The 25509-nt window shown below is 48.0% G+C and overlaps 1 protein-coding gene across 4 annotated transcripts; it reads left to right on the top strand.

The window, feature by feature from the left end:
• The first annotated feature begins 573 nt into the window (after positions 1–573).
• On the top strand, positions 574–25509 carry CYP4F22 (cytochrome P450 family 4 subfamily F member 22). 4 transcript variants are annotated; one of them, XM_066618554.1, is made up of 14 exons: positions 574–795; positions 3627–3810; positions 4103–4104; positions 8210–8348; positions 10184–10237; positions 11110–11237; positions 13294–13415; positions 15988–16255; positions 16604–16670; positions 18694–18823; positions 20327–20460; positions 22695–22759; positions 24818–24900; positions 25140–25509. In XM_066618554.1, the coding sequence occupies exons 1-14, from the start codon at positions 574–576 to the stop codon at positions 25315–25317; spliced, it is 1776 nt and encodes a 591-aa protein (XP_066474651.1). In that variant the 3' UTR covers positions 25318–25509. The 4 variants fall into 4 exon arrangements, with proteins under 4 accessions (XP_066474651.1, XP_066474652.1, XP_066474653.1 ...); XM_066618555.1 differs by lacking the exons at positions 4103–4104; positions 8210–8348 and having other exon boundaries at positions 3627–3771; XM_066618556.1 differs by lacking the exons at positions 3627–3810; positions 4103–4104 and having other exon boundaries at positions 629–795; positions 8204–8348.

The following is a 25509-nucleotide window of genomic DNA, read 5'->3' as shown; positions in this document are numbered from 1 at the left end:
GTCAGAAGGTCTTGGACCAGCCCTGAATTTGAACCTCATTTTGTCACCTGTGTGGGAGAACTGCAGGGTTTCCTGCTTTCTATGGGAAATTAGAAGACAAGGCAGACTGATGATGGGATTCAGGATATGAAGCGTTGCCTGCTGCATTTTCAAGGTATCCTTAGATCTGATAGTCAGAATAGGAAGTGAAATCATAGATCTGGAGATTCAATGCAAGTGGACGCTTGTCTTAATTCCTGCTCCCTCCCAGCTCTGCTGAGAGGTGGCACTGGGCGGACAGCAGGATGCCTGATTGCCTCACCCGCTTCTTAAATTTTCCTGCAAACCAGATGTTATGACATTTTATAAAACAATTTTTTAATTGACAGTTTTAGCATGAGGTACCCAAATTTATTTTTATTTTATTTTGTCATAAATTTGTTTTGTATGGTACAGCTTGTTTTGTCGTGGCCGGGGCCCTCTGGAAGCCCCTAGGATTTTGCCCCCTGCCCCCACTCTCCTCAGGCCTGCTCTTTTTCTCTCTCTCTCAGCATAGCAAGAGTTCTATCCTCCATTGCTCTGTCTCTCTCCAGGATGCTGCCCCTCACTGACTGGGTGCTGGAGAAACTGGCTCTGGAGAAGACCCTGTTCCGTACCATGGCCATCTCCAGCCTGCTGCTTCTTCAGCTGGCTTTGCTCCTCCGTGTGCTCCTGAAGGCCTTTCACATTTGCTACGCCTATTACGTCAACTGCCAAAGACTGCGCTGCTTTCCAGAGCCCCCGCGTAGGAACTGGTTCTTAGGGCACATGGGCTTGGTAAGTGTACCTCCTAGGCTTGTGGCTTGGTCTGAGAAGGAAGGGTGGTCTTTGCCCTTGCTGAAGAAAGGGAGGCGAAGGCTGGGACACTGCAGCAGTCATCCGTGTTCAGTCTGGGGATGCTGTCCTTGCATGCTTACCCTATCCCACAGCATACAGGTGCCTAGTTGTTAGGGCATTTCCACACTCCTTTGACCTGGAACGCTGTTGTAAATATGGGAAAGAAAGCAGAAGAGAGTCCATGTAAAATTGCATCTACCTTCTAGCCAGAGCAGATTTTACATCTGAATTGCTGCTGTGGAGAAGGCAAAAAGCAACTAAAGCGTCATTTGAGAAAAAAGGCCTTGGTGTTCATTCCTTTGAGAAAACAGGATGCTCCAGACTGAGGCCTTTGGGCTTTACAGACCTCTTTTTTGGGCTTCCAATTCCTGCTTACCCAAATACTGCCTTGCCTTTCCCACCACCACTGAAGTCGTCCCTTTTCCTTAGGTTCCTTTGGTTCTCACTGCAGGTACTTGAACTTGGATTTGCTCCATCACAGTTCCACAACATGCCTCCAGCCTCAGAAATGTCAAGGCCATGGAGCAGCTTGAACTGGGGGCTTGTTCCTCATTGGCCATGGCTCTTTGCAAAGCCCAACCGCCCTCATTTGGGACAGTGTTGGAGCAGCTTGCATAAAGACTCTGAAACTGAGCAACTTTGTAGCTCTCTTCCCAAAAGATTTCTTGCTATTCCTATCCCAGGCTTGGCCCTTCTATGGAACTGGCAGCAAATCCCCCCTTCTTTCTTAGTTTTATCTTTCCTCCCTGTGCTGTTTCTAGGCATGTTGTGAGGAGGGCCCCTGTGCCTAGTGATGGGTCCCATAGGAGGCCAGCTCTTCGGCTGAAGCAGCTGCACCCTTTGGGAGCTCTGTATTGGGAGACAAAGCCTTCCCTGGCAGTGAGGTTTGTAGCAAGCCAAGATGAGACTGGGTATTAACCCAAAAGTAACAGAGTGGCAAAATGCCAAGAGGCCTGTCCCAGTTATTTATGTTTGTTCCTGCTCCTTGGCATGGCCATCTCTCTGGAATCTTCCTATGGAGGTTAATATGCTTGGGACTTGTTTGCATGTTCATTGAGCCTGGGTTTAACAGAACTTGCACTCATTTCAACCTCTGTTGCCTTGCAGTGAATAGCAGTGAATGCTGGAATGAAAAACGCATAGACACTGCATAGTAACTGCCTATGCAGACCCTCGCTCTGTACCACCATTATCTGAACAGTACATTGGTTTCAAATAGTGCTGGACTTTGGCACTTGCAGGTCTGCCTCCTTGGCGATAGAAGGGGAGGCTTGCAGGGTCCAGCTCCAAGGCTGCCTACAGCCACTTTTCCTTGCAGACAATGGGTTGCAATGATCTGCTTTGGCAGTGGTTGAGGAGCAGCAGTCTGGTGAAGTAATTAGCAAGAGACACTAACCCTATCCAGATGTTCAGGCCAGTTCTCCAGACTAAGCGTTCATATGGCATTGGGGGGAGAGCTTAATCTCTCACACACCTGCATCTTGCCAGTGAGCATACATGCCTTTTGACGTGATCAGGAATCCTATCTTTGTGGGATGCCCAGCCAAAGCAGAGAAATGCCTACAGATACAAGTGTTGGGGTGCTGCAGACATGCAACAGAATATGTGTAACAGCTGGGAGTTAGAGATGGAGCTTGCTGCTCTGGTAGGGTCATTTTCAAAGGATCCCTCCTGAGCAGCGTTATTGTGATTGTCCCCTAACTGAATTAGACACCCCAGTGCATATCTTTTTCCGATGCCCAAAATATACAGCAGGGAGAGTTCGATTCTTAAAGAAATGAATACATACATTTTCTATGTTTTTGAACTCTTTAAGACTGAAATTACTGTTAAGTAGTCTTTGCAAAGAGTGTGTTGTGGATATAGCCAAATTCTGTTTCTATGTGGTTTTAAACTCTGGTTTTAAGATTTTAGATAAATAGGTGTATGGCTTATGTGCTGATCAACCTAATAAACTTGAAACTTGAAGCTGCTCCGGTGCTTTCTCCTGTCCTATACATGTTCACTCATTGCCTGAATTGGGCTACAGTCTCACATACCAGCTGCTGCTTGTATCAGCAGAGCAGGAACATCTCAAACCATTTCTTGTTCACACTCATTGCAGAGGTTGTACTTGATACAAAGATGCCTTTGGGTACAGTCCTAACCCCTTATGTCAGTACTTTCCAGCATTGGCATAGCGGCGCCAATGGGACATGTGCTGCATCCTGCAGTTGGGTGTCACTCGTGGAGGCCCCCTCAAAGTAAGGGGTTGTTTGTTCCCTTACCTCAGAGCTGCATTGCCCTTATGTCAGTGCTGGAAAGCACTGACATAAGGGGTTAGGATTGCGCCCTTTTGTGACACATGACTGGAACCTGAACTCAAAGCCCATCCCAGTCAAATTCTTCTATAAAATGGCATCTTGTTGCAGGCTTTGGTCAGTGTCTATTTCTTTCCTTATGTCAGCAATTCCCAAACTTACTGTGATCACAGTCCCTTGCGGTCATGGAGCCCTGTCGCGGTGGCACCATCACCCGACTCTCACAGACATTGCCACCTTGAATTTTGTAAGATCTCACATGATCTTTGTTGATTCAAGATTGCGGCGCCTGGGAGAACTGTTAAGAAGATGGATATCCTGTGCTGTCCCTGTGAGTTCTCTGCAGCACACTCGGGTGCCATGGCGCACAGTTTGGGAACCATTGCCTTATGTCATTCCCACCTGTATCCTGCCAGCCCCACTAGTGACTACTAACACCAGCGCTCTCTGACTGTGCCATGTCCCTTACAGATTGAACCTTGTGAGGAGGGCATGACCTTAGTATCCCAAGTGATAACCACCTTATCCAAGGTATTATTGGTATGGATGGGGCCCTTCTTGCCAGTCCTGTCCTTGGTTCATCCTGATTTTATCAAGCCAGTTGCAACAGCCTCAGGTACAGTAGCAGTGACCATGCATTGTGGCAAGATGGGGAGTGGCTTGGGAGGCCCAAGAGGCCACAATATTCTTCAATTGCCTCTCTTCCAGGGTAGCTGGAGGCAGATCTTGGCAGAATGTGTACTGTCTCCTTGTTGTGGAGCTTTTGCAGCCTGGGCATCTCAACATGGGCACAAAATTGGCTGGGACTGGGGAATAGAAGGCACTCATCTGGCTGAGAATTTAAGCTAACAAGCTGTCCATTTTGCCACTTCTAATTGTGGAATTTCAGGGTAGTTATATTTTTATGGGATGTTCATGTTTAGTGATTTTTTTTCATGCTTGATCAGGGGTGAGATCAGTAGCAGAAAGGCAGTGATGATCTAATCAAAGGGGGAGATCTAATCAAAAGCAGGGGAGAGAGCAATTATTGTGAAAATCGATACTCTCCTGCTCAGGTGGTGTTACTGGAATCCAACCCAACCGGTGCATCCAGCAAGGAACAGAGTTCAGTATCTTGGATCAAGGGTAGTAGTAATGCAGGGACTAAGTGGGTTGTGTGGCAAAGGCCACACAGGCAAGACAGGTGTTGATGGCAGAGCCTGAGCAGCCACTGCCTACTAGGGAATAGCCTTTCTAGGCCAGTAGTGTTCCTGGGAGTTCTGGCGCCCAGGGCAACCCCCCCATTTTCCACCCCCCATGCCCCCTTATTTGCATCCCTGACCTAGAAGTAATTACGGTGACGTCATCATCACCACAATTACAATTACTTCTGCGCAGCTACCTCCCCTTTGAAAAAAAAGGGGGAACTGAGGAGGCAGAGAAGGCCCAACAGAGCCTTCCACACCTCTTATAAGCAGTGCAGAGGGCTCCTTTAGAAAAAAAGACGGGCAGTGGGGGGGCTAGGCTGGCTGTGGCACTCTCGGAGGGTTGGCACTTGGGGTATTTGCCCCGCTTGCCCCTCTCCAGGTATGCCTCTGTGTCAAGGAGAAAACAAGGTGGGATTGATCTGCAAATTAGTCAGGCATTTTGCTAATGCTGATTGGTTCTTCATTATGTCAGAAGGCCCTACTGGAGAAAGATGGATTATCGTAGTTTGGTGGGAGAAAGGGATGGAAAGCACTAATGGGGGAATGAGGAAAACCACTGAAGTCTGCAAATCATCAATTAATTCAGCCCAATGCATTTTGGAACGTGTCATGCAGAATAAGTGGATCACCTGTGACCCTTAGAGATGTCCTTCCTCCTTTGCTCTAGTTATGGCATCATAAATTGAGGGCTCAGGGGACAATTTTTTTTCTTTATGACTCTTCTGGCCGTGACTGAAGTCTGGCAGCACCTGTTCCTGGATATGTGACATTTGTGATCCTGGCTCTTTGTGAAGCAGCTTCCTTTGCTCCACCTTTTGGGGCAGCAAAAGGCAAAATTCTGTGAACAGGTGGGTCGTCTTTGACCAGCCAGTTTTGCCTCTCTTGCCCACAAGAGCAGTCTCTGATGACTGCCAGTTGGGTAGGAGCATGCATGCATGCACGCAGTGCAGGTCAAGGCTTCAGGATGTTTCCTATACATTATTTTAGCTGCTCTGCATTATGGGCTACTGCAAACAGAAGGCTGATTAGAGAAGAGTTACCTGCCTGAAGCAGGCTAATGAACTGATGACTCAGATGACAACCAAACAAGGAACACCCCAGCTCACATTCTGCATTACATCAGCTCTTTAGTTGGATGGCAACCTTCAGTCTCGAAAGACTATGGTATAAGCCTACAGCACCCGGTATTCCCAGGTGGTCTCCCATCCAAGTACTAACCAGGCCTGACCCCACTTAGCTTCTGATCTCATCTGATCTTGGAAGCTAAGCAGGGTCAGGCCTGGTTAGTACTTGGATGGGAGACTGCATGGGAATATCGGGTGCTGTAGGCTTATACCAGGGGTACACAAACCCCGGCCCTGGGGCCACATGTGGCCCTCAAGGTCTCTCAATGTGGCCCTCAGGGAACCCCCAGTTTCCAATGAGCCTCTGGCCCTCCAGAGATTTATTGGAGCCCACACTGACCCGACGCAACTGCTCCCTGCATGAGGGCGACTGTTTGACCTCTCGCATGAGCTGTGGGATGAAAGCTCCCTCCACTGCTTGTTATTTCACATCTGTGATGCAGTAGCAGCAGCAAAGGAAAGGCCAGCCTTGCTTTGTGCAAGGCCTTTTATAGGCCTTGAGCTATTGCAAGACCTTCATTCATTCATATAAGTTCATCTTTAATATATTCAGGATATTAATATATATCAGGAGCTTGCGTCCTGAGTACACTTCTGTACTGCAGCAAGTCATGGACTCTCCGCTCACAACAGGAAAGGAAACTGAACGCTTTCCACATGCGCTGCCTCCGATGCATTCTCAGCATCACCTGGCAGGACAAAGTTCCTAAACACAGTCCTGGAACTTGCTGGAATCCCTAGCATGTATGCACTGCTGAAACAGAGACACCTGCATTGGCTCGGTCATGTCGGTCATGTCGTGAGAATGGATGATGGGCGGATCCCAAAGGATCTCCTCTATGGAGAACTCGTGCAAGGAAAGCGCCCTACAGGTAGACTACAGCTGCGATACAAGGACATCTGCAAGAGGGATCTGAAGGCCTTAGGAATGGACCTCAACAGGTGGGAAACCCTGGCCTCTGAGCGGCCTGCTTGGAGGCAGGCTGTGCAGCATGGCCTTTCCCAGTTTGAAGAGACACTTGGCCAACAGTCTGAGGCTAAGAAGCAAAGAAGGAAGGCCCATAGCCAGGGAGACAGACCAGGGACAGACTGCACTTGCTCCTGGTGTGGAAGGGATTGTCACTCCCGGATTGGCCTTTTCAGCCACACTAGACGCTGTTCCAGAACCACCTTTCAGAGCGCGATACCATAGTCTTTCAAGACTGAAGGTTGCTAATACATGAATATATTCATTTATATAAACTTACGTAAATTTATTCAAATTTTAAATGTAAATTAATTATTTTTTTCCCCGGCCCCCGACACAGTGTCAGAGAGATGATGTGGCCCTCCTGCCAAAAACTTTGGACACCCCTGGCTTATACCATAGTCTTTCGAGACTGAAGGTTGCCAACCAGCTCTTTAGTATTGTGCCAATATATCATATGTAATAGGAACAGTAAGGAGGTTTGTGTCTGTGCAAGCCCATGTCAGAACTGAGCTCTGATACACCCAGCTTTCCAGTTGCCTTTCCTTCTTTGCTTGGTTCTTTGGTTCTTGGCTTGGTTCTTCCTGCTGCTTGCTTGTCTTACAGTTATTTGTTGTGCGCAGGGTGAAATGACCTGTAGGAAGAAGGCCAAAGGGTGCCTCCACTGAGGCTTTTCACCTTTTGCCTCTCTAGAGCTACTTATATGAATATCTGATTGCTGTTGATGCAGAAGAGAAAGTGGAGCTGTGGCATTTGTAATGCAGATGAGCATTCTGGATAACATTAGTCTTTGCTGTCTCACTGCAAAACCAACAGAACCAAGAATCACTTGGGCAGCCCATTCCTATCCTATGCTGGAATAGGCAGGCCAGTGGGCCTGTGCTGTATCCAGCACAAGTTTCAGGTTGTCTGAGGCTTGGCCTGAGGCAAGGGGAAACTTTTCCCCTTGCCCCAGGCTGAGCTGCAGCAGCCCCAATTAGACTACTCAGTTCTGTGCCACCTAAATTAATGGCGCAAATCCAAGCAACCCAGGACTGCCCCAGATTGCCTGGGAACGGGGCTAGGATCTGATATATATGCCAGATCCTAGCCCCCCTCCTCCTCCCTGTCCGCCCCCTGGGAACACCTGCCATCCACCCTCCCCTTGCCCGAAACACCTCCCTCCCACCTCCTCTCCTTCCTCCACATGCCCCACCCCAGACTCCCGCACTGGCCAAGCTTGGCCGACGCAAACTCATCCTGCCCAGGGCCCACGTCGGTGCGAGGAGACTGGTGCACGTTTACGGCACTTTTGTGCCGACGCAAGGAACTTGTGCCAGCCTATCTGGTCTGGATTGCACCCTTAGTCTCATGTTTGAAAGTTCCACTGGCACAGAGTAAGAGCTTATTTAGCTTATTTCATTTAGGGCTGGCCCCCACAGTTGCCAATCTACCAATCTTGAGCTGAGTGATGGTGAAAGGAACTGCAGCTTTTGCCTACTCTGGACACTTCAGACAACTACTCATTGTATTCATGAGCTTGTGCAAGCAGGAAAACGGAGAGCACAGCAACTTTAGGAATTGGCTTGTACTCTGCCCCCATCCCCTAAGCTGCAATACCAAAAAAGCTTTCCTCTTCTGCTAGTTACAGGTGCAACTTTCCAAGTTTTTCCAGAAAATGGATGGAGGAATCATTTCTGCTCCAAGGAAATTGTGAATGTTATATGCACCTAGTAGATCCAAGTTGAGATCCAGAGATTGGTACTCTGCTAATCCTGGTCCTTGTCCTAGGCACAGCTTACTGAGGAAGGGATGCAGGAGGCAATGAAGCTGATTGCCCAGTACGGTCACTCCTGTGTCTGGTGGTTTGGGCCCTGGATTCCTGTTGTGAGGCTTTTCCATCCAGAGACCATCGGTCCTGTGCTCCGGCAATCAGGTAGATGGAGGCAGGTACAGCAATGTGCCGGTGAAGTGGGCAGGGAGGCTTCAGCCATTGGGATGTGTTGCTGAAGCCACATAGTGAGCTGACTCATGAGGAGCCCTGGCAGTAGGCTTTTTCCCAGGTATCATAGCTAATTGCAAGGAATACAGATTTTCTTCGAAACAAGCCCCTTCCAAATTTTTGCACCTAAATTTATCTATCAATCTAGATGGGGGGGGGGGGTCTGCCTTTAATACTACAAGTAGGCATATTAACTGGAATTAATGAACTTTTGTAAGAATTTGCCCCCAGGGTGGAAACAAGCTCTCGCCTTTGACTGGAGAATTAGAACAGCTTCTGAGCTACTTCAGAAGCATTTTTTTTATCAGAATTGGGTGCAGAGAATGCACAGTGCTGACTGTTTGTGGCTGTGCCCTCTCTGTTCCCCCCTCTTCTCTCCAATGCTTTCCTTTGCCCAAACCCCGGCCCTGGGGCCACTTGTGGCCCTCGAGGTCTCTCAATGCGGCCCTCAGGCAACCCCCAGTTTCCAATGAGCCTCTGGCCCTCCAGAGATTTATTAGAGCCCACACTGGCCTGACGCAACTGCTCTTAGCATGAGGGCATGCTTTGCTTTCTCCTTTTTGCTTACTCCTTTTTGCTCAGAACTCCTGCCCTATAGATTTATTTTCCCCAAGGAATCGCCTTTTTACCCACTGACCTGTTTTACCTGTTAATTTTGCAGTGGCCTGTTTATTGAGAAACTGTTTATTGACAGTGCTCACTATCGCCATGTCTTATGCACTGAGGCAGGAAATTCTTGCTGCTCTTTCTTTTCCTTGACCACTAAGTACTAATTTCTTCATGGCTCTTGCCTTTGAGAAACAGAATGCTCAATGACTGGTTCTGCTAGCTGCAACATGTTGGTGAGTCAGGGAGATCCAAACAGAAGACGAGAGCTTCGGTTCTGTTTCTTAAATCTCAGTCTGGATTCTATTATGTCAGTTTCAGTAAGGGCAGGTGTCACAATGGGCAGGCCAGGAAGTAACTGAATCTCTTAGGGCAGCGGTCTTCAAACTCTCAGGGAGAGTTTGAACCGCAGTAATTCTTGGTGGGTGCGGGGGGAGGCAGCGACGCGATACCCAGGATCATGTCACTAATGGGGCTGCAGGGACTGGGATGCACTCGCCAGTCCCTGCAGCAACTGTCCTGGGGTGCAGGGAGCCCTGCGTGAGTGTCTGCAGGGCTCCCCAGACTTCTAAAAGTGAAAGTGGAGCGATCGCGTTCCACTCCCTCAAAACCAGAAGTGGAGCACGATTGCTCCACTTTCACTTCTGATGACCTGGGGAGCCCCGCAGATGTTCACACAGGGCTCCCTCCACCCTAGGGTTACTGCTGCAGGGACTGGTGTGTGCATCCCAGTCCCTGCAGCCCCGTTAGTGACGCGATCCTGGGGATCACATTCCTGCCTCCCCCTTGCACCCACCCCTTAAGGGGGCAGAGGCCAGGGCTCTCTGACTGGGGTGTCGCAATGCCCCAGTTTGAAAAGCCCTGTCTTAGGGGATGCCCTTTGCAAGTACCTGTATGTTGTTGTTAGCAGTGTGCTGCCAGGCTGCTTTACATGGACTTTGGAGATGGGAAGTGCTTGGAGGATGGGGCCTTCTGGAGGATTCTCTCTGTGGTTACAGGTCGAGGACTTTTTGGCTCTCTTACTCTGTTAGATACCTTCTAAATGCACTTTAGTACTAGAGAAATTACATTTTTAAGGAGCTGCAGATTTGAATTGCCTGTATTGAAAAAAAAAAAAAAAGATAACCAGAGTGAATGCAACCCTGTCTTTCTCTTTTCTGCAGCTGCTATTGCTCCCAAGGACAAACTTTTCTATGGTTTCCTGAAGCCCTGGCTTGGTAAGGTGCTTTCCTAGCAGTGCTGGATGTACTGACACATCAGTCCATCAGCTCTGGCCTCTGGGATGAGAGCAGAGGGAATGAAGGAGTGTTTGGGGGTCCAGTCATTTGCAAGCCCTTATTATGGTTTGGTTTGGTATGGGGAACATAAAACAGAGGATAGGAATTGTATTCTAAAATAACTAATATGCTTCCAAACCCTCTACAAAGCTGAAATTCCAGCTATACAAAATGCAGGATCCCTGATGGCTAGAGAAGGCTGAAAATGGGACACTTTTATCTCTAGTGGTCCAATCTTGTGACATAAAGTTTAACAAAGATCCTCTTGCCTTGGCTTGTTTGAGGAAGAACTGTACACTTTTAGAGCAGTGCTTTTCAAACAGGTAGCTTTAATAAATGTAGCTGTCAACATACCGTCCAGCACAAGCCTCTTCTGGTCGCATGTTCCTCCACAGCCCAACAAACCCAGAGCTGTTGCTCATTTCCAGGGAAGAGGAGGGTGGACAAGGCAGTCCACAGCTCCCACTTTGCTCACCCAGAACAGGCTGAGGCTGCTGATCAGTGCACAAAAGTGGGAGTGACACTGTATTTGTGTATCTTGAGTCTGAATATGGAATACTTTGGCTATTATGACCAGTAACCACTGAAGCAACCAGTAGGTCTGTTGTACAAGAAGAAGCACCCTGCAGCTCCATCCAGCATCCATCATTGCTGATATTTGTTCTGGCTAATTTTGGAATGTAACGTTTTGAACTTGGTGGTTGAGGATGTAAGGAAGGTTTGCAGGCTTCAGGCAGTACTTCCACCAGGATGCTGTTTCAGTGCATCTATGAAGTTGTTTGGTTGTTTTGTTGTTGTTGTTTTTGCCCCAGGGGACGGACTGCTTCTGAGCAGTGGGAAGAAGTGGGCACGTCACCGGCGCATGCTCACCCCAGCCTTTCATTTTGATATCCTGAAACCCTACCTGAAAATCTTCAATCAGAGCACAGACATCATGCATGTGAGCTTCTCTGATAACCCAGCACTGATGCTGTCTGCAAATGTGCCTTAATTCCATTTGTCTGTTCACTCACTCATCACTCCAATGTTCTTCAATATCATCTTCATGGCACAATCTGTGCAGTGCAACTGATGCCTTGTTGCCCCTTTGCACTGGTGCTAAAATGGATTGAGGAGGGCAAGAGGAATTCTAAGGATCTTTGTTATCTTTGTGTCAACGCACAATTGTTTTCTGTTTACAGCACAATTCTATCTTGTGCTGGAACAGGCCATCAGTGCAAGATAGGGCCCCAAAGTGGCTCAGCCAGGTAAGGAGAAACTCTTCCCCTTACCCCCAGGTAAGCCACTGCAGCCCCAATGGGTCTTCTCGGACTTGTACCACTTCCTGAGGTGGCATAAGTCCAAGGAGAGTGGCGCAGCTTGAAGCCATTCCACACTGCTTGGGAACGGAGGGGTGGGATCCGGCATATCTGCCAGGTCCCAGCCCTGCCTCCTGTTGCCTGCCCACCTGCCCACCCCTGGGACCACCCTCTCCCCACCCCAGAACGCCTCCCTCTCACCTGCCCACCCCAGAGCCCAAGCTTGGCCAACCCTGAGTCAGCACGGAGGCCATTTAGTTATTTGATTTTTCTCTGTAAACCGCTTTGTGAACTTTTAGTTGAAAAGCAGTATATAAATACTGTTAATAATAATAATAATAATAATAATAATAAATGACTCAGCTAACTCATGAGAAGGCACGAACGTGCTTTACGGGATGCTTTAAGAGACTTGCGCTGGTCCAAAGGTGCCTTAGGATTGCGCCCATAGTCTCTATGTATCTCCTGTCTAGCTAGCACTTCTGTTAACAATTATCAGTTTCTGAGCAGTCCAAGAGTTGCACTTTGTACCTGGGAAGTTGCATTTCGTCATCCAGATAATGCATTTGTAACCTTTATAACTGCAGTTTGGACTGTGGTTTTACAAGTGTTGCTGATACCATGTGGGTAGTGTTTCTGGTCTTGTGACAGAGAGCAAATTAATTCCATCTCCTGCTCAGTCATGTTCTATCACACTGGCCTACAAAAAGGGAAAAAAACACCCTTTTTTTTTTTTAACTTGCCAAGAATGTTTGAATGGATTTAGGATATTTTGGGGGTGTTGAATCAAAAAATGGCATTGGTTTTTGTCCGATTGGCTCTAGTTTGGGGGCGGGGGTATGGGTCTTTTTCCTCACAAAGAAGCTGTTTGAACGGAAAGCTGAAATGGAATTGGGGAGGGGAAAAAATAAAATTGCACTTGCATGAATCTCCACCTCTGATTCAAAATCCCTCGAGCATTCCTTCCAACTGTATAATTCTAAACTCAGCAAATACAGGTGGGGCCTCCTTATCTATGGATTATATATCTGCGGATCTGGCTCAACACAGGTCCCCCGGACCCGTGTTGAGCCAGACATGGCCCAGCCTGAGCTCTCTGAAGGTGACTGGATCTTCCCCAGGTCTTAGAATGCCTTAAAAGGCATAAAAACTTCACTTCTGGTTTCCCTCGAAGTGACATTTCTCAACCTGAAATGACCATTCTGAAGCCCATGGATGCAGGCTTCAGAAAACCCTTTGTAGGCAGCTGCGGTCACCTTCTGGTCACCTTTGGAAGTATTAAAGAACGGAAACAGCGGTTTTGCTTATCCACAGTTTTCTGTATCTGCGAGGGGTCCGAACACTGATCCCTCACAGAAACCGAGTCCCCACTCGGACATATCATTCGGTATGTCAAATGATAAATAGAGCAGAAAAACACAGCCTTTCAAGGATGACAGGCACAAACTGCTTTGTGGAGCAAATCCACAAGCTTCCACTCTCCTGTCTCCCTGCACTGACTGTATTTGTGAGCCATTCTCCCCTCCTCCCCTCACTGAAATACCAGCAGTTTGCATGATTCCCCAACTTGCTAATGCTCCCTTGCCTTTCTTCCAAGCCCACTGCTATGCGACCTTATGATGGGTTATTCGCTTTGTCCTATTTGCCTCCTTCTAGCAGCATTCACTGTGATTTCTTGTGCTCACCCTCTCTTTGCAGGCCAAGTGGCGTAAACTCATCACATCGGGAGTCTCATCCCTTAACATGTTTGAGCAGATTAGCCTCATGACTCTGGATAGCTTGCAGAAATGCGTCTTTAGCTATAATAGCAACTGCCAAGAGTGAGTAAACTATGGGGAGAAACCCCAGGAGAGTTGGTTGCTTTCCAGGTTCTTTATTGCCTGGTATCAGGTGGCCGTATAAGTGTCATTGCTTCTGGAGGAGGTTGGCTTCAGCACTGTAATCCCACACCACAAAGACTTGCAAGGCCCAAGACCTGCAGGAGAAGTTGTCTTGTTCCCTGAGTGAGATCTCTCTCCCAGAGGAGAGAAATCAGGTGGACAGCAACTGACAGAACAGCTCCCCATACTGGGGTGGAAGGAAAATAGCATAAATAAACCATTTCCTTGAAGGTCAAATAGCCAGCATGCTTTCACAAAGAAGTGTGAGAGCTTGAGTTTCAAAAGATATGCTTCCTTTTAACTGTTGCTAAACCATACTAATCTCTTAATTCAGCTATCATGGCTTCCCCTCAAAGAATTTACAACATTTTCGTTACTGTGATATTTTTTCTAATAAGATGTACGAAGCAGGTACATAGAAGGGGATTATGGTTTTATGAGGATACCAATAAATCTTTCTTAGAGTGTTTCTAGGGTTCTTTGGTTGCAAGTTGCAACAGTTTAGCAGTTTTCGAAATGTGTCTCATGTTTTGGTGTAGGAAGATGAAAAACCCATTTTTTGTTTATTCAGAAATTAAGAGGGGGAAACCTGTTATGTGTGTTTTCCCAGAAGGGCAGTTGTAGTACTCTATAGTAGGTTCACAGCCTGAGTTATTGGGATATCATGGACCTTCTTAGGCAATATTTTACCAGAATGTGTGACTTACATTCCAATTCTTACTACAAAGGTAAGCCAGGGCTTTTCAAACTGAGGTGTCACGACACCCCAGACTATGGGCCATGGTCACTTTCCCCTTAAGGAGCGGGGGCAGGGGGGAGGCAGTGAGGCGATCCCCAGGTTCATGTCACTAAGCATTTACTTTTACTAGCATTTACTAAGCACTGTTTACTTACCAGTCTCTGCTGTTGCCTCGCAGGGGTGCAGGGAGCCCTGTGTGACCTTCTGCAGGGCTCCCCGAAGCTTAAAAAGCAAAAGCGGAGTGATTACGCCCCCACCTCCTCAAAACGGGAAGTGGAGCGTGATCTCTCCACTTTAATTTTTATGCTTCAGGGACCCCTGCAGAAGGTCACGGAGGGCTCCCTGCACCCCAGGAAGGCTGCAGCAGGGACTGGTAAGTAAATGCCAGTCCCTGCAGCCCCCTTAGCGATGCAATCCTGGTGATCACGTTGCTGCCTTCTCCCCGCCCCCGCAAGGACTTACTGTGGCTCAAACTCTCCTAGAGAGTTTGAGAACTGCTGGTCTACGCCATGGTTCCCAAACTGTTGGGACCCGTGATGCCCCCCTGCACTGTGGATGTGGTGTGAAGCTCCTGAAAGTTACTGGTGATTATGTCATTGCCAGTTACTTCCAGGCTTAGAGAGGTGAAACACCACTACGAACAAAGGTAAGGGTGCTAGGGTGGGCAGGAGGGCTCTTCCCAGAGCACGGTTTTCATGTGCTGGAGCTCTGTCTGCCATAGTGAGCCTCCAGCCACTGTTTGGAGCAGCGCAGCATGGTCTCCCTGCCAGAGCCTATGAGACTAATTTTGTCAGGGGGTACAAAGTTTCTTCTGGGCCCCTTCCCAAAGGGGAAGGGGGGCAATGAGGGCAGGCAGAACAAGGGGGGCAAAATAGGGTGGGGGAGGGTGCTGACAGCTACAATAGTCTTTGGAGCTCAGGTCTGCTAGGCTTCTTGATGCAGAGCCCAGGTATACCCGACCGTGCAGTATTGGCAGCTAGATAAAGTAATATGGAAAACCAAACACCCTCCTAAGCCTCTAAAATGTTTGAAATATAGAAAATCAATTGCCGAAAATTAGCATTGTCATATTTAGGCTCACACTAGAATTGATCAAAATGAACTTCTGCAGCAGCTGTAGCCCCACAGCTGGGACCCTAAGCTTCTATGCAATTCTTCATGCTTATGGGATCCACAAGCCAAAGAGCTACTGTAGCAGGCCAGTTTCCTCCCAGATGTGACACTGTGTTACAGAGGGTCATGGATGCATTCCTGGGTCTGGTGTATATGGCTTGCAGCAGCAGTTAACACTACATGCACATGGTTCTACCCCAACATTATGCGCTGGCAGCAAGTTCAGGTGAGATAGGAAAATGTCAAGTCCCAGGAACTTTCTGGGCCCCTTCCTTTGGCTCCTGGGCCCCCTTTCTGACCCTGGGCCCAGGTACAAATTACCCCCTTTACCCCCCCTCTCCTAGGCCCTGCTCCCTGCCGTATGGCAACCTCCTGCAAAGCTCCAACAACTGCCTCATGATGCCCAGAGTGTCACAACACACAGTTTGGGAATCACTGGACTATGCCTTTTGGAATGTTGCTTGTCATGAGAAAATATGTACCGCATCTGTTGAGTAGGCACCACTACAGAGTGTTTAGACCTGGGATGTATGCCCACACCACAACATTTTGAGGCCTGACCAGTATTTCCTAGAAAATATGTTCCTAGGCTCCCAGGATAACACAACTGAGGCTCACTACCATGTTCTCTACTGACAAAGGGAATTTGCTGTGTTCCAGGACGCCGAGTGATTACATTGCAGCCATCTTGGAGCTCAGTGCCCTTGTAGTGCGCCGGCAGTACCGCCTGCTCCACCATTTTGACTGGATCTACCGCCTGTCTGCTGATGGTCGCCGCTTCTATCGTGCATGTAACATTGTGCATAGTTTCACAGCTGAAGTGATTCAGAAGCGGCAAAAGGCACTTAACAGCCTGGGTGAGGAAGCATGGCTCAAGTCAAAACAGGGAAAGACTATGGACTTCATTGATGTTCTGTTGCTGGCCAAGGTACTAGGCATAAGGAAAAAAAAGTCCAGGGAGGGGGTTGGTCCTATCTGTGTGGCAAGAGTAGAAGCTATGCCTTATGAGGGTGCCACAACTTGTGATGACCGCTATGGGGAAGGATAGCATATATGCCTTTGGATGAGCCAAAGGAACCCCAGCTGCCAAATTCTGGTACATGGGGAGGACCCAGCCTATGAGAAATAGCTTGTAAGAGATGTGGGACCAACAAGAAGAGTGGTGGTAGTGGCTGTGTGAGACTCTAGCCTATGCAAAAATTATCCACCACTAGCAGATTCTCACTGGGTCAGGCAGCTGTCTTGTCTCAACAAACACCTTGCCTTGTTCTTGCAGGATGAGGAAGGCCTTCCCTTATCTGATGAAGACATCGCAGCTGAGGCAGACACCTTCATGTTTGAGGGTGAGACTTCTTGGTTGGGTCTGGTCAGCCTCAGGCACTCCCTGAAGTATCCCTCCAGGAAGGAAGAAGACTGGGAAGGATTAGGCAGGCAAGCAGCCCAGTTTTGTGGGCCCAGTATATAGTAAATAGTTCTGCAACTATTTGTCTAAGACTGAATTCCAGTGCACACTTTCCTGGGAGCAAGCCCCATGGACTGCAGTGGGATTCACTTCTATATAAATAAGCCAAAGGTTGTGCTGTAGGAGGGGCTGATATAGGCTCTGTTGTCCCCATGAGGTGAAATCTTATCCAAGCAGGGCCTGAAGTATGTTACCTATGATCTTGTCCTGGTACTGTCCCAGTTCTGACCCTTGTAATGGAGCTAGGACACCCAGGGTTTCCAACTCCCAAGACTGGCCTGGAGTCTCCAGGCTGCTGAAAGCAGTCCTGGAGATGTTATTAGAGTCACCTTATTGATCGCATTGGCTTATTGACATTTTGTCAAGTTGGAAATAAATCTCTAGGAATATCTTCAGTCAGAACTGGCAACTTTACTGGTTCTTTGCAAAAGACCCCAGGGTGGACTCAAGGTATTGGTTTTTAAGCCCCAAATGCTGAATTAGTTAAGATTATCTAGAACAGGGGTGTCCAAAGTTTTTGGCAGGAGGGCCACATCATCTCCCTGACACTGTGTTGGGGGCCGAATTAATTTACATTTCAAATTTGAATAAATTTACATAAATGAATATATTAAAGATGAATTTATATGACTGAATGAAGGTCTTGCAATAGCTCAAGGCCTATAAAAGACCTTGCACAAAGCAAGGCTGGCCTTTCCTTTGCTGCTGCTACTGCATCACAGACGTGAAACAACAAGCAGTGGAGGGAGCCCTCATCCCACAGCTCACTCGAGAGGCCAAACAGTTGCCCTCACGTCGAGAGCAGTTGCGTTGGGCCAGTGTGGGCTCCAACAAATCTCCGGAGGGCCAGAGGCTCATTGGAGACTAGGGGCTCCCTGAGGGCCACATTGAGAGGCCTTGAGGGCCGCAAGTGGCCCCAGGGCCGGGGTTTGGGCACCCCTGATCTAGAAGGAGGATTATCTAGGGGGGAGGAGCAAGTTCCCCTGGACTAGATGCAGCTGCAAACATGCCTCGCACCAGATGCTCTTATTTATTGTTCACATTTTTATACTGCCCTTCCTCCATAGAGCTCAGGGCGGTGTACACAGCTGCTTCCCTCGTTTTGTCCTCACAACAACCCTGTGAGGTAGGTGAGACTGAGAGAAAGTGACTGGCACAAGGTCACCCAGGAGGCTTTGTGGCTGAGGGGGGATTTTAAGCATGTCCAAATTCTTCACACCTGATAGCAGAGCCAGCCCAAGACCTCCTGGCACCAGAGGCAGCATGATGCTTCCCTTTCTAAATGATGTGCCAGCCTCTTCTCCTCCCACTCACCAATGTTCTAGCTTAGCACTTCCTCTTTCTCCCTGTCCCTTCTTCCTTTTCCAATCAAGACAGTGGAAGGAGGAGGAGGAGGAGTAGTGGAGGCAAGTATGAGGACAGATATGGGGTATCCCCAAGCAATCTGCTGTCTGAGGTGACTGTTTCAGTTGGCCTCATGGATGGGCCAGCCCCCCCCCCGGACCTGTTTTGTCAGCTCTTGTATAATTACAAGAATAACAAATTCATTTTCATTTGTTTTTCAGAGAGGAGGTATATGTACTTGATTGTGACAAACGTTAAATTTGAATGTGTATGAACTTCCTTTATCCATAAGTAAGCATATTTGGTAGGAGTTTCCACTGATTTTTAAAAAGGAAGCGAAATATTCTGAATTCCCACAAAACAAACTCAGAGAAATATGCAAATCAGGTGCACATGTGCAATCAGTGTATATTTATTCCATTTGCAGAACTTGAGCTTTGAGTGCAGACTTGTAGAATGTGATGGCCAAAGGGGCCCAGTGTGTCGTGGCTACAGGGGGCTTCAGAGGAGTAAGCAAGGAATGCCCATACATCTGCCATTTGGCCTTTCTCTCGTTGCAGGCCATGATACCACTGCAAGTGCCTTATCCTGGGTGCTGTACAATCTGGCTAAACACCCCAAGTACCAGGACCAGTGCCGAGAAGAAATCCAGGATCTGCTGCAGGGTCGAGACATGGAGCAGATTGAATGGTGAGGAACTGGAGGCACCAAGGGGGTGACAGATGGAATTCAGCCCAAATGTTGGTTGCCTCGCTGCAAGGATCTTATATCTTGTACAGTCAGTCCTTGTAACCTGCAGATTTGCTTTTCCACAAGGAGCAGGATTGACAGCTACCTCACTGTATCCATGGTGTGTTCTCAGCAATCTGCTGTCTCTCCTGCCTTCGGACAGTCTCTGCTGCATTCAGGAAGCCAGCAGAGAGCTTCCAAAGGAAGTAGAGACCCTTCAAAATGGCACCTGTGACCAGCGTGGACCCCTTTAAAATGTCATGAGGAAGCTTCAGAAGGTCACATCCCACAAATATATTGTGGGTTAGTGAGGATCCTCTGCTATGGGGCATTCAAGCTGCTTATGCCTTGGCTACAGGTTGGAGGAAAGCTCCATTTGCCTCAGGATATAGTCTTTCCCTAGATATTCTGTTTCCCCGTGGGGACCCACATCACAGTTGGAGAGTCAGTGCTGAAAGCCAATGTTTTGAATGCTGGTGCTCAGAGCACAAAACCAGCTCACAAATCTCAAAGAATTGTTCTGTTATAACTTGTGGGGACAATGTGAGGGTCCTGCTACGCATGCGCTGAAGTGCCCAGAGTTTGTGTTCTCAAATGCACAGTTGTGTCTGTGTCCCCCACCTTCTCCCATTTGAAGGAAGAGAGATGAGAGTGTGGCAAATGACGGGTGGTTAAACAGGAAGGATATAATGCAAACAGCCGCAAAGCATATTCATATTCTACTTAGTAACAGCTGTCTTGTTCCCCTCTCCTCCATCTGTTCCTTCCCAGGGCCCCTAGTATGCCTCATTCCCTGTCCCAGGAAGCCCCTTGTAGTTGGGGAAGGAGGATAACAATAGGATGGAGTACATTGTAGCAATCAATCAGTCTTAATAACTAGTAGGTTATAGCCCAATCCTAACCTGTGCTGGAACAGACAGGCTGCCTGGCCTGTGCTGTATCCAGCACAGGTTTGAAGGTGGAGGGAGTGCAACTTGGAGTAAGGGGACTTATGTCCCCTTACCGAGAGTAATGCCCCAGTCACCTAAATGGGGCTACTTGGATCTAAGTAAGTAAAATCGCTGGCGCAAATCTGAGCAATCAGGAGTAAAACCAGGCTGCTTTAGAGGGAGGTTAGGATTCAGCCTAACTGCCGCAGGCCAATCCCATCCCCCTTCCCGGGCCCAGTCTGCCCACCAGCCCTCTCTCCTCCCCCCCTGAAACGCCCCTGTTCTGCCCTCCCCCTGCCCTCCTCAAACCTCCATGCTAGCTGTCCCAGGCTGGTGCAAACTTACCCTGTGCCAATCTGGTTCTGGCAGGAGCAGGCCAGCACTTGTTCTTTTGCCAATGTGGCCTGCTCTCAAGTCATTGCGGAAGTGCCTTATGGCACTTTCTTGACTCTCCCAGCCCAGCATGAGGGACTTTTGCCAGCTGAAGTGAAAGGTAGGATTGTGCTCTAATCCTCACCCACCTTTCTCCTTTCAGGGAAGACATCTCCCAGATGCCCTTCACCACCATGTGCATCAAGGAGAGTTTGCGTCTCCACCCACCAGTCACAATCATCTCTAGACGCTGTACTGAAGATGTGACGCTGCCTGATGGACGTGTGATTCCCAAAGGTACCTGCCCACCGCCTGCCACCGCCTGATTCCATACCTTGAATCAATAACTGGCAGGTGGGAAGTCTTCATCTGACTCCCCCCCTCCGCCACAGCAGCAGTTTTAGACAGAGCAGTTTTAAACAGAGCATGCCACTTCATTTCTCCCCCCCTCCGCCACAGCAGCAGTTTTAGACAGAGCATGCCACCTCACCACATATTTTTGCATTCTGAGTATGGTGTATGCTGTGACTAAGATATCTAAGTCTAAGATATGCAAGTGATTACACTAATTAAAGTTGGTGTTTCAAAATGTCTTTGATGTAGTCAGACCCTCAGTCCCAAGGAAGTTAGCTATTTCTTTGGTTTGTTCAATCTTAGGCTGCAATCCTATGCATGCTTTCCTGGAAGTAAGTCCCATTGCTTCTAAATAGACATGCACAGGTTTGTGCTGTTAAACTACGATTGCCTTATTTACTAATTTAAATGTACAATGAGCACATCTCTTGCTTTGTCAAAAGCTTTTATTCCAGCTTGAATGAATTATCTACAACACCACCCCCTAGTTCCATACTTTACCAGCAGTGACACTGAGCAGAAGCCCCACTTTATGCAAAATCATAACATAAAAGAGCAAAAAAATCCTTTAAGCTTTTTTTAGACACCACACTTGTGATTTTAAAAGTGAAATTCTGGGACATTAAGATGATGCTTGTCTGCATTAAGTTCAAAGTGCACAATATGGGGATACGTATGGGTGCTTTATAACTCCCCCCCCATCTCTCTCTCTTGAACCACAATTGAACAAACACATAGTATGATGTCATTGCATTAAAGTATGATGTCATTGCATTGCACTCCGTGGCTCTACCTTATTAGCTGCCACATGCAGGAGAGTAAAGAAGTACCAGATTACATCATGTCATGCATTTTTTCATTTGCACATCAGTGGTGTACCCCCAGCCATGCCACCCCAAGGGCCACCCACGTCCCCCGCCTCCACATCCAGAGGTGTTCTGAGGGCCAGGGAGGGCATGCACAGTCTCCCCATCCCTCAGAAGGCTTTCAAAGGCCTTCGGAGGGCAGTGGTGTTCCTGGCGGTTTTCCTGCCAGAGGCCAAGATCCAACCTGCCACCCCATGTCATCGTCACCGCAATTACCTCCAATGTGCTGTCTCCTCCTTTCCCCCTTTAAAAGAAGTGGGGAGGGAGGTGGCAGCCCAGGTACCAACAGAGCTTTTTCATGCCACTGGAAGGCACCCAGGAGGCAAGTGCCACATGCCTCCTGGGCACCTTCCAGGGGCACAAAAAAGCTCCATTGGAGCCATCTGCACAGCAGGAGCAGCACTAACAGCTCCTTCGGGACTTGAAGTGACATGCACCTCCTCCGAACTTGGAGGAGACACGTGCCTCTTACTGCTGGGTGGAGACCTCAGCAGTTCTGAGGGAGAGGGGGGCGGCCCTCAGACCTGTTCAGGATCTACACCTAGAATGGCTGCAGGAGCGCAGCCACTCTAGGTGTAGTTCAGCGCTGACCAGAGGGTCATCTCCCCTCCTCCCCTTGAAAGAAAGGAGAGGAGGTTGGCCCTCAGATCGGTGTGGAACCACACCAATAGTGGCTGTGCTACTGCAGCCACTGTTGGCGCAGTTCCCCACCACTTGAAAAACTGGTGGTGGGGGGAGCAGGTTGCAGTGCTGCCCCCTGGGTACCTAAATTCCTGGCGCCCAGGGCATTTGCACCCTCTGCCCCCTAGGTCCACTACTGCCAAAGGACCTTAAAACGTCACTTCTGATTTTTCGGGGAAACTGGAAGTGACATTTTAAGGCCTTCTGGAGGGCTTAGAAGGCTGGGGGGGGGCAGCACAGTGGCTAGGACCGCCACTGCTGCACATTGCCAGAGAGATGTGGAAGGAGATGCAAGTCAGAAGAGCTCCCATGTCTCCCTGTAGTATATTGTTTGAGTCTTGGTGATCCTGACTATTTTCTAGTCTTGGTTTGATGTTTGACCTTGCTTTTCCATCCAAAAGGCTCTGAGCTGAGCCAACTCAAAGACCCTGAATTGAGAACCTGCCACACTAGGCCTTGTGAAGATGGAAGTGCCTCTGACTCAAAAGGCCAACAGTGACTTCTAACATATTCTTTGCCATAGCAATGAATCACAGCAACTCAGCTTCTAGTCTCATGCTCTCCCCAACCTCCCCGCTTTTTCTGTCTTTTGTGTATATTCACACTCATTTGAGATGCTTCCCTCTACAGGGAATGTCTGCATTATCAGTATCTTTGGGACCCATCACAACCCTGCTGTCTGGCCTGAGCCTGAGGTATCGCTTTCTGCCCTCTTGTATTTGCACCTTGTTCTCATCCTTCTTGTGATTCTAAGGCTACAGTCCTATCTGTACTTACCTGGGAGTAAGCCCCATTGACTATAATGAGACTTACTTCTGAGTAGTCATACATAGGCTTGGGCTTTTAGTTGTTTGAACATTGTCCTGGAGGAGATCCTGTAGGGTGTACATTTTTCTATTGCGTGGAGGCAACTTCACAGCGTTGTTCTGTTTACTTAATTTCTACATTTATATTCTACCTTCTGTTCCTGAGACATCCAAAGCTGTGAGTTTGCAGACAACACATGAAGGTTGCAAATCAGTAGTCCGCTAGGTACCTGGAACAAGGAAGAACTTGTCCCCTGCTTGTTGAAAATGCGTGGCAGTGTTGATTTTTGTCAAGGCAATAGCAGGAAAGGTTACATACTTCCTCCCTGGTATCATGGTCCTCCTGATCCCACACTTCTCTTGCAACCTCTTTTTTGGGCCAAACTGCATGTTTAATGCATCTCACATTTCATCCACTGCAGACACTCGACTGTAAGACGACCCCATAGATAAGTCGAGGGCAGGTTTTGAACCAACAATCATGAAATTTTCTATGACCCTCAGATAAGTTGGGGATTAAACTTAAGGGGATGTCTGACTATAGTTTTGTCTGATTGTAACTGAGGCCAGATCCTGAAAAATAACCTATCACTAATTGTTACCTAAGAACTGTAGTCTCTAATTTATTAAAAACACAGTAAAAGATCATAAGATAAATTTTTATTCTTTTTTAAATTCTGGTCTTCATCACCTTTTTCTAAATACTATCAGAGTAAGTGCACTGTAAACTACATACCAGTAAAACAGTGGTTCCCAACCTGGTATTCATGTACTCCCAGGGTCACTCAACAGGACCTTTAGGGGTAATTGAAAATGAATGCAATAATGGCAGAAAAAGGCAGGCCATGGTACAGAATGCCTTGCAAGGACCAGCAAGGCAGCAAGGGAGGTAGCTAGTTGGCTGTGAAAGCCCCACCAATAGCTAGTTTTTGGTCATCAATTCATCTATGAACCAGTGATTGAAAACCTGCACCATAAAAAAGCTGAAACATAATATGGAAAGTGATCAATCACCCAGAATTTCTCAGCACACTTCTGGTGCAAAACAGTGCAAAGGTAGAGTCTTCTGTTCCTCAAACAGATAAAAAGAGAAAACACTGTAATGAATACATGAAGTCTGGGTTTTCATAGAGAGGAGATGAGGGCTTGTATTATTACAAACCTTTTGCTAATATGAAGGGTACAATTTATGCAAATAGGCTGCAAGTGAAAAAGGTTGGGAACCATTGCAGGAGATCCATGAATCAAATCCACCTTTAAGGTGAACATGAGGAGAACCATGAATCAAAGACACCTTTAAGGTGTCTGGTGTGTTAAGCCAGAAGCTCTACATACAACATACAACCCATAAGACATAACTGAGAGTGTGCAATTCAGTTCACAGCAGAGAGATGCAGCTGCATATATTTGCAACCCTTTTTACTCAGAAGTAGACCCACTGCTTTCCATGGGTGTTATTCTTCAGTAATGGTGCACTGAATTGTAGCCTGGGAAGGAGGGTCCCATCCTGGTGTTTCAAAGAACAGACCTGCTTTGCAAGCATTTGCCAAGCAGAACCAGGCTGCAGCAGAAGGAAGGAGAATAAATGGTTAACTTTGGCTGGAAGGTTCCTGGAAAGTAAGGATAGCAACTAAGGAGGTGCCTGCCTGCCTGAGCAACAGCTCAGCTGAGAAACAAAACTGTTCAGAGTGGAAAGGCTCTGCCCTCTGATTGACCTGGAGATCAGGTTAAGTGAGAATTGGAGCTTGATTTCACATACTGAGTATCTATGGTATTTAAAACATTCCAAAAACATTTCCAAAAGCTCAAGGCAGATTCTGTGAATTGGAAACCCTGCATGTACCCAGTAAATGTCAAGCTGCAAACTATCTGATCTTCATACTCTCCAAGAGCTGTTTCCTCCCAGTCCTTTACCTGACTTCTTCCAATCTGCTTTTGTTCACATAGGTCTACAACCCACACCGCTTTGATTCAAGGAACTCTCAGCAGCAGCCTCCATTGGCCTTTTTGCCCTTCTCAGCAGGACCCAGGTAACTGGCAACCAATAGCTTCCCAAATCTCTTGGCGCTGGATCTCAGCTTTTGGCTTCTTGCCTACTGTATAACATCATGCGATATGTCAGCTTAAATGCTGGTGACTGCAGGTGCTTCCGCATGGGACACTCTGACTCCCAAGGTTTCCCCAGCTGCCCATTCTTGGTACAGATGTGGAAAAGGATCATTGGATGGCTGTCCACCTTCCATGGAACTAACTTCTCTCACTCTTGCAGAAACTGCATTGGGCAGAACTTTGCCATGGCAGAGCTGAAGGTGACCCTGGCCCGGACGTTGCTACGGTTTGTGCTGCGGGTAGATGAGAGCAGAACGGTACGGCGCAAGCCAGAACTAATCCTGCGGGCAGAGAATGGGCTGTGGCTGCAGGTGGAGCCACTGCCTGGCAGGCCTTAGTCAGAAAAACACACACGTGATTAGAAACTTCGGTTTGTGTTGTGATGTGGCCAAATGATCTGTGGTGGAGAGAGGCATGAGAGAATCACAGTTATCTCCCCTTCCTCAATCGTTTTGCCTATCCTGCCACTGCTGTTCAGCCTCAAGTTCTGCTTTGCCATTGTTCAGGACACAAAGAAATGTTCAAGCAGT

The sequence above is a fragment of the Tiliqua scincoides genome, chromosome 2 (genome assembly GCF_035046505.1).
Source record: "Tiliqua scincoides isolate rTilSci1 chromosome 2, rTilSci1.hap2, whole genome shotgun sequence".
Classification (NCBI taxonomy): domain Eukaryota; kingdom Metazoa; phylum Chordata; class Lepidosauria; order Squamata; family Scincidae; genus Tiliqua; species Tiliqua scincoides.
This window is presented reverse-complemented; position numbering and strand designations above follow the sequence as displayed.

Excerpts from the sequence above, each read along its gene's own strand:
- CYP4F22 (XM_066618554.1), top strand. The coding sequence starts at position 574 with ATGCTGCCCCTCACTGACTGGGTGCTGGAGAAACTGGCTCTGGAGAAG. Across the intron at positions 10,238-11,109 it reads TTTCCTGAAGCCCTGGCTTG|GGGACGGACTGCTTCTGAGC; the intron begins GTAAGGTGCTTT and ends TTTTTGCCCCAG. Across the intron at positions 20,461-22,694 it reads TGGACGTGTGATTCCCAAAG|GGAATGTCTGCATTATCAGT; the intron begins GTACCTGCCCAC and ends TTCCCTCTACAG.